Raw genomic sequence first — 9,101 nt, 5'->3', positions numbered from 1 at the left:
CTTGCATTAAGACTCGTTAGGCGCCCATTTAACTAGACAAAGATGACATGATGCTATTAAGCAACCTAGTCAAAACATATCCGACTTACAAATACTCAAGTATCCTATGAAACTACTAAACCGATTGTTGTATATGTATTTTTCCTACACCATCATTAAACTCGAACATAAGAAAGCCATCTTTGAAGATCAAATGATGTTTTGAAGTGGCAATTTGGAAGAATTGGCTTATCTTTGGAATAAATGTGTCCCTTTCTTTGTGGAGTGGGCAGAGAAAGATCCCACAAACTACTCATTCTGTCACTCCCAACTCTCTTCTTCTATATTCTTTACCAAGTCATTGATTACCCACTTTTTCAATTCAACCATGTAAGGTTGAACAGAAAAAAGAGAGAAACAAAGGGTACTCATCTCTGCCATGTTTGTCTTCTTTATATTGGCATGGAATTGAATATGAAAATAACTTTGAAACAAAAATAGAAACAACTTTAGTTACTACATCAGATGAGTGTGTAGACCAGGCATGTAGTTGTGCAATCATGGGCAGGTTTATTTGGCCAACCAGTGTAAGTAAGCTGTCAGTTTTTCAAGACAAGAAAGAAACATCTCTGCTCTCTGTATACCCCATGAACTGGAACTCTTAGATTCTCTACATCACTACTATTGGTACTACAGGATTTCAAGTACCACAGAAATTTTAAGAGGGGAAATAAAATACATTAAGAATATTAATAGATTATATACTGTAATGAAATAAAAACTGAGAAAAACAGAATTGAGCCTAGTACATCTTAGATTTAATCTTACAACTCTACAACTTCATTTTTCAGGATCAGTCAAAATAAATTACTGTGCCAGCCTACGTGTTATAAATCTCAATTAGCATCGGCAAAATCAAGCACCTGAAATGCCCATGATCCAAATTTTCATTTTGACCGTCCAAAAATTTTACACGAGTGAAGAAAGCAAAATAATTGGTGGGTGTACTTCTGCAGAGGCTTTTCATTACAGGCAAATAGAAAAGACGGTGTTGAACCAAAATTTGATGCATGAAGGCAGATACCAACCAAGTAAAATAAATCTGTGAATATAAGCAAGGACCAAAAATTCTGCTACTTCCCTTTAAGCTTACAGTAGGCATACAATCCGGAGCCGAGGAAACCAAGAAATTGCCCAAGAACATTGAACTAGAATTAAAAATAAAAATTATTAGAATCACATATGAAAACAACTTTAACCAGAGAAAAGGCCATCAGGAAAGCAGTTTATACTTACAAAATCAAACGGAAGGCCACCGAATAAGATCCATCCAAGTCCGATGGTAAAGAGATCCTATAACAACACATTGATCATAATGTTCAAAAACTATTTCTAAGGACTACCAAACCAAAAAGAAATGGAGATTTATCAACTGAAAAGTGCAAAATCACATGCTGGTAGGAAAAAGTAGAAGCATCCAGAAATTACACAGTTCAAAAATAAATAAAAATATAAACTTAATTAACAGGTTGATTCCACTTTCTTATATTGCTTCTCGCCTTCACCAATACATCTTATGAATCTGAATCGTCTAACCTACATTAAGGACTAGAGATTTCCTAGATCACAAAAAACAGTCTAATTTGCTTACATCAATTATTAAGTTAATGTTTTTTTCTCTCCTTCTTCTTCCATATACGCCTCTTATCTTCTTAGGCATGCCAAGATTTCGAAAAGCCTCACTACACGATGAAAACAGCCTTCCGTCTCCAACAGTGGCTTGCTAGTTGGATTATGGAGGTTTTGAACCAATAAAAAAGGCAGCTCGTACGGTAGAAACACGAAAAATCAACTGCCGTCATTTACACTCACATAAAAATGCTCCACAGGGTATTCTTTGTGAGGATTGTTAGTTCAGCATGCAGATTCTCATCACAAAATATCAGTGCACTTAAAAATATCCAATAAAAGGTGCGGCAACGATGGTACATTTAACACCCATTCCATCATCTGGAAACCTAAATCTTAGCCAACGGTTTGGTATTAGCAAATGAGTTCGGAAACAGGCTCAACTTTCAATTGAATCATCTGCATGGTACAATGTGGATCACTCACTGCGGATCAAACTTCGATTCAACATGGTGATGTGTTGATGACGAAAGTCTTTTTTTTTCTACCACTGAACATAAAGTTCAGGTTTTTGATGACCTTGTGTAGATGACCTCCACAAGATCATCATGCAGACGAGCCTGATCTATTTTTGAATGCACTCGATCTTGACATGTAACTTAGTAATTTAAGACTCGCAAAATAAACATAGCAGATGTTAACATAGATTAAGAATCCAATAGGATAGGGAGTGTACCTTCATATTCCCACATATAGTCTGTGTGGTTGCTGAGTTGAGAGTTGTGTTCAAAAATATACAGTAGTTTAAGAAGAACGCCATAATGCAGGAAAGAAGCATCACAGCCTATATAAAATAAATAAAAGCATGGATAACAGTTAGAAGGGGCATTCCAGTTAACATAAATAAAATTGTCAAGATGTTCTTTATAGACATGCACACTTCACCAATACAGATTGAAAAGACTCAACATTTTATTCTCCTTTATAGTTGCTGTGAGTAAAATATATGCAAGTACCAAGATGGCAAAGCATAAAAGTCGATGAATACAGTATAATTTGAAGACAGCATTGGGTCCAGTTAAATGAAGAAAAACTTGATGATACAATACTAAGAGATTGATAAAACTAAAATTGAACATAAAGGAAGCCGCTTGCCCAAACGAAGGATTCCAGCATCTTTATGTTACTAGCTGTAACCACTTAAGTTTAGGTGTACAAAATGTTGAAAGGAAAAATGTACTGCTTGTGGCCAGAAAATACCTGAAAGCCAGGGGAATAAAGATAAGGAAAATTAAACGTTGCTGTCAAATCGCCCCGGAAAGTTGTCCAGAAGAGCAAAATTGGTAGACATATTACTCCTAGAACAAAAGTAAGATAAATGGTCAGACAGAGGTTTGGTAGGATTGATCTCATATACATCTCATTTGATCCTAGTTTACTGGAAAGATCATGTGTCAACAAACATATCAGTGTAAGAAAAATATCTTACCATTGCACCACATTAGACCGAAACTATTTAAGCCGCTTGACTTCCCTGTGAAAATGATTAAATGTTACATATGATACCCGCAGAAGTAACGGAACAAACTTCGAAAGTAAAGAAGTAAAAACTCTACCAATACGAGCAATAGTTGCGAGATATATTGCCGTCGTAACATTGGATAAGAGAACAACAGCATAACCATATGAGTCAAAAGACAAGTCCCTAGCTCCAGCAATAAATGCGCCAAGGACGATCAACGCCACACTGATGAATCCCTTAGATTTTCCCAATAAGAAAAACGAATATGAGAATGCAACAAAAATGCAGTACCATGTAGAAGAAACATCACACATGGTACAATCAGTAAAGAGAGTACCAAGAGAAAGCAACTTACCTGGACATAACGGAGGAGGAATATTTCTGTGCTGTCAGAAAATACTCAACAACCATTGTAAATACCACAGTGGTCCGCCTAAGGGTAGTGTACATTGGAACATTTACTCCACGCACAGATTCCATTGTGACCAGCTTCGGACAAAAAAAAAATAGTGTATAAATTATAACATGAAAGGTAAACATAGAGATTTCGAGTCAAGACACATTCAGCACAATGGCATACCATGTAGAGAAGATATGAAAGCGCAAGAGGCAGTGTATGAACCAGCGTCTTATATGGCACTAGACTCCCAGTGTTTTCTGATAAAGGTTCACCAACTGTGAATGAAATAATCTTCCAACGCCTCATCGCATAAAGAAATGAACATGAGCATATCATCTGCAACAACATGAAGTGGACTGCTTTATGAAAATCTGAAAAAAGTCTGTTCAGAAACTCGAGCCATTGAACCAAAATAAATAGTGGTCCCCAAAATTAGGAGTGCGAATGAAACACAAAGGCAGGCTTGCAGAAATAGAAGATAATTTGTTGATACTTAAAAAGGACTTATCAAGGGTTTGGAACAGCACTCAAAGTTTCGACCACACAAAAATTTGGGAAAAGCTTTAACCCATTGCTTGTGAATCGACGTGAAGAAAGAAGAAAATAACATGACACCTTCGCTAAGTTGATCTGCTAGTCTAGCAGATCCAAATTAAACAGGATCAACATATGTTAAAATCCAACCTAAAATTGAAGCCAGGCATGTATAACATACTAAGATGAATGATGGTCCAAAAAAAAATAACGACATGCCGAAACATACAGAAAAAAATAACGAAGTTACACAAGTACGAGAATGTTAGAGCTGTTTCATGGCAAGAACGAACTAGTCTAGTACCTGAAAGAGAGTGATAACGTTTGCAAATGGAAAACCATATGAAGAGAGAGCAGCTTTGTTAAACATGACCAAAAGTACTGCAACAGATATGTTGAACTTGTCAGTACCATAAATGCTATACAAACAATATTACGAAACTCTGAGCAACCCGCAAAGAAAACGACAACTGAGATAAGATATGTCAAAACAGTCATCTTAACTAAGAAAGATAGATCTGTTCATGTAAACTAAAAGTGAGCCTGTTGTATCCTTTTTCCTAACAACACTTTGATTCTGAAGTTTAGGGTACTCTGAACAAGGGTTCTGAACAAGACAAATAGACAAATGAGAAATGCAATTTTGAAGAAACGCCTACTAAATTTAATTCCCAATTAAAAGATCAACTTGATCTAACATAACAGGTATCTCTTCTCAGTTCACTTAGTTTTTATGAGGCTTCGCGTTGTTGATATGGTACACTCATGTCTCACATCAAACCCATATTCTCCTCATATTAAAGAGGTGGGATGCAGAACACAAACTCTAATTACCAACAAGACGTCAACCTTAGGTCGTTCATAACTAATTGGCAATACTCTTGTAATCATTCACAATTTCGTAAGTTTATACTCGTCCCCTACAACCAAATAATCAAATCTCACGAAATAGATTTCGATAAATTCTGCTAGCTGACATAATTTCCCTTAAAAATACTCAAACAGAAGACATACACTAAACTAACCAACGATTAATCCTAATACACATCATAGGAGACATAGTTTTAACCTAAATTCAGTGTGATAATGAGTACCTAACCAACGACTAATCCTAATACCCATCATAGGAGACATAGTTTTAACCTAAATTCAGAGTGATAATGAGTACCTAACCAACTATTAAAATCCTAATACCCATCATAGGAGACATAGTTTTAACCTAAATTCAGTGTGATAATGAGTACAGGCTAATAGTTATAATCTGTCAAATACTTTCTACAAGTATATATTATATAATTTCCTCAGATCCAATTCATTGCCATAAAAACGAATTCAGAATGGAAAATTTAGATTACAACAAATTCAAAAATTAGATAAATGAGATGCGGAGAGAAAGAGAGAGGGAGATAGATACCTGCACAACCCATGTAAGAGATCGCAGCATAAGCTCCACGTTTAGTCATGGCGGAACCTTTGAAAAGACTCTCATCAACTCCACCTTTTGATGTAGTACCATCGGAGACTACTGGAAGTAGATTCTTCGATGAATTCGAAGAAGAAGAAAAAGCCATGGTCGGCTTTAGCGATCTTGGAGAGCAGGGTAATCAATATAGAGAAAATCAACCACGGAGAAAGGAAAAAGAGAAAATCGTGAGAACTTGTCGGACAGTGGTTTAACTAGAAAGTGGTGGTATCGGAATTTTCAGAGAAGTGGGAAGTAAAGTACCAAATTACACGTGCGCACAGCACACCCTTCCGAACTCTGTCGGACCATATCAAAACTCTGTAGTTTAGGACAATGCCTATTGCTCCCCCATGAATAGAAAAATATGAAAAACAGACGTACAAATCAACAAATTTGAGGGTTTGACAGCAGGGCTGAATTGGGGCCTGGAAAAATAATTGGGGACCCCTAGCTACAGGATAAAAAAGGTCATGAAATAGTAATTGGGAGTTATCCCTTATGACCAACTTTTTTAAATGGCTAAACTACCCCAAATTATTAGTGGTAATTAAGTTAATTAATTGTTAATTAGTTTAATTAGATTAAAATCAGATTTAGGGATAAAATTTTGATAAAAGAAAAATTGTGTTTTTGTGTTGTGGAGAGGAAGAAGTTGAGTTTTTGGGGGATTCCAGTAGAGGAATCATATTGCTCAAAATGAAGGAACCAATCCTCAAAATGAAGAACACGAAGCTCAAAACAATCAGGTAAACTTCCTATACTCTTCAAATTGTATGAATGATGCCCCAAGTGGTCGATTCATGTACACTATGCAACTACTCAGAGTGAGGGTCGTTAAGTCGAGAGGATAATAAACGAACGACTCTAAGGAGTCGTTAATTACTTTACACAACCTTTGACGACTCAAACCTGCAACTTTTGCAGGTTATGAAAAATCGTCAACCAAGTGTGATATAATTGACGACTCCAGCTAGTTAGGTCATATAGAGTCGTTAACTTAATATGTTTAGAACCCAACGACTTTAAAACTTTTTACTCTATGAAGATGTTACTCTTAGGGTCGTTAATTAGGCATTCCTATATACTGACGACCCTAGCGAGCCATTTCATAGATCAAGGGTCGGCAAGCAAAATTTATAAAACCAAACGACCCTTCAACATCGTTAACGACTTCACATGACGACCCTTCAACATAGTTAACGACTACAACCATTTGACATGACGACCCTTCCTATTTTTTGAACAGGGAACAAATTTTGTATCATATAGAGTCGTTAGCGATTTAGAAATCCCTAGACGACACTATTCTAGGGCAGAAAATCAGGTTTAGGGTCGTTATCTACTACACCCTACTGGTTAACGATTTTTTATCAATTCAACATGCATATCAAAAATCGTTAAGCAATAAAAAACCGCGGTTAACGACCCTGGAACTGTAACTGCAATTTTGCAGTTGAAAACCTAATTTTTTTCAGTTCACTTACGACGATGAATTGGTGAGAATTTTTTTCTTTCTCAGAAGTCGTTAATGGAATGGGAAACAGTGGGAGAGAGGGAGCGAAGGAGAAGAAGAATGGGAGGAGAAGAAGTTATTAGAGAAGGGTAAAATAGTTATTTCACCATCATTTTGAAAGCCCCATATATCTTTTGGTGTGGGTATAAAATATGTCCTGGCCCCCAATTAGTTTTCATGGCCCCCAATTCAGCCTTGTTTGACAGTTCGTCCACCAAGAAATCTAGTTTAGTCGTGCGGTCAAAGTTCAGGAAATCTAGTTTAGTCGTGCGGTCAAAGTTCAGCAACCCAGCTGGTAAATTTAATGGTTATTTTTGAATTCTTATCGAATGATCTTTCACGTCATGATGAATTACTTCAAACCTCAAACATCACACAAAATCTCTTCCAAAATCAATATAATGTTTGAAAGAGGCCTCTGTCCTTGTTAGTTCGTCGAGATCAGTATACTCGAGGATAAGATTTAGCTATTAGCATAAACTATGTGTTACAAACTCAGCTTGATGGAGTACAAACACCAAGAGTGAATTTCCGACAGAATACCTACGAAAAGTTCTGCAGTGACACTCGTTATACGAGTCGTCGTGCTACATGTGACTTACAAATCCGTTTTGAAACAATTAGCAAAAAAGTAAGTGAATTTGTAGCTTTAATCATGAAAGTCAATCGATTAAGAGTGTGGGGTGAAACTGATGCTGAGTAGGTAAGAAGATTTGTAGCGGAAATGCAAAGATGGAAAATGATAGTTTGTACTTTGTTTCGAAAGTTGTTTCAAACTCCTTAAGGTGTTGAAAAAATTCAAACCTTTTTTTTGTTCGACGTTGTACATCTTAGTGAGGTTGTTTATTGAGTATAATGGTTATTTAAATTGAATGGTCGTTTCTAATTAGATGTATGCTTATCAAGGTGTAATGCTTAATTTAAATCATAGATTTCAACAAAATGCAATACTTTTCATTAATAAAAATTAGAATTACATAAGTAGTAGAAATAAAAGTTACAAGTCTTCTAATGTTTCATCATTATATTCTTCATTTTGATTTCAAGCTCCAAGACCCGGAATGCTCCCAATATCCAACATATTTGTGGATACCCATATATCTCCATATTGTTAAAAAGCAAAAATGGGTGGTTGTAAACCAGAAATGGTTGGTATAAACGTAGAAGAGGTTTCTCGTGGTGCAGCAGAATGATAACCTTCATTCTGGTTCCTGGTCATAAATGATGCAGAAAAGCGTTTTGGATCTGGTTGATTTACCCGATGTTGCGTCGCAGGCACAGTTTGTACTTTAGTTTCTATCACTTTTGTTGTGGGAGATTGCCAAACTAACCGCATCACTTGTTAGGAAAATCTAAATAGAATTAACCCACGAGACACTAAATCTTTGGATCGACGTAGAATGAAAGATAAACGATGCAAAAACACATTAGAAACAATAAGTAAAGAACACAATGCTTAACGTGGTTTGGAAATATTCCTACATCCGCCAAAACGGTTAAGACTTCTTTATTATTATGGAACCAGTAGATAGAGAATTACACACTTAACGATTGATGAATCAATCAACAAACTACGATCCAACATTGTGTTGATCATAAACCCTAAAATAATTCTCTTGAACAAAATGCTCCAATATTACCGAATAATGTCTAACCAAACAAGATAATACTTATCTCATATAACCGAGAGGATCTCCTTCTAAACGATGTCTCTTCTAACACCAACGATGATCTTCCACCATCAAAGAACAAGGAGATCTTCTCTTCACTAAATGATGTATTCCACATCTCCCCAAAACCATAACGATGTACTCTTTCAACACCAACGGTGTATTTTACAACACCCGAGAATGGTCCCTCTCCTTTCCTAAAACTCCACCCCAAGAGGTGGGATGGAATCCTAGAAACCTTAGAGAACTACATTGTGTATTCTCTAATTCTCTACTAATTTTCCATTGAGAATTCCATAGCCTAGACCTCCTTACATAGGAATCACAAACTTGATTCCCAAGTATTAGTCTCCTTGGAAAAGGAAACTTTAACCAACTAGGAAACCTAT

The 9,101-nt window shown here is 36.2% G+C and overlaps 1 protein-coding gene across 1 annotated transcript; it reads right to left on the bottom strand.

The window, feature by feature from the left end:
• Window positions 1-695: 695 nt before the first annotated feature.
• Window positions 696-5,745, bottom strand: LOC113355843 (nucleotide-sugar uncharacterized transporter 3-like). The gene is made up of 10 exons (XM_026598803.1): window positions 5,479-5,745; window positions 4,369-4,445; window positions 3,711-3,866; window positions 3,486-3,619; window positions 3,225-3,355; window positions 3,098-3,142; window positions 2,869-2,966; window positions 2,345-2,452; window positions 1,276-1,332; window positions 696-1,187 (listed from the first exon to the last, which is right to left on the bottom strand). The coding sequence occupies exons 1-10, from the start codon at window positions 5,633-5,635 to the stop codon at window positions 1,113-1,115; spliced, it is 1,038 nt and encodes a 345-aa protein (XP_026454588.1). The 5' UTR covers window positions 5,636-5,745; the 3' UTR covers window positions 696-1,112.
• Window positions 5,746-9,101: the final 3,356 nt, after the last annotated feature.

Source organism: Papaver somniferum, chromosome 3, assembly GCF_003573695.1.
Source record: "Papaver somniferum cultivar HN1 chromosome 3, ASM357369v1, whole genome shotgun sequence".
Taxonomy (NCBI): Eukaryota; Viridiplantae; Streptophyta; class Magnoliopsida; order Ranunculales; family Papaveraceae; genus Papaver; species Papaver somniferum.
Note: the sequence above shows the minus strand (reverse complement) of the source record. Positions and strands in the feature narration are given on the sequence as shown.

What these genes read in the sequence shown, in the direction of transcription:
- LOC113355843 (XM_026598803.1), bottom strand. Translation starts at nt 5,635, where the DNA reads ATGGCTTTTTCTTCTTCTTCGAATTCATCGAAGAATCTACTTCCAGTA. An exon ending in CGCAACTATTGCTCGTATTG is followed by an intron (nt 3,143 to 3,224) that starts GTAGAGTTTTTA and finishes TCATTTTCACAG; the next exon opens with GGAAGTCAAGCGGCTTAAAT. An exon ending in CGGTCTAATGTGGTGCAATG is followed by an intron (nt 2,967 to 3,097) that starts GTAAGATATTTT and finishes CTTTTGTTCTAG; the next exon opens with GAGTAATATGTCTACCAATT.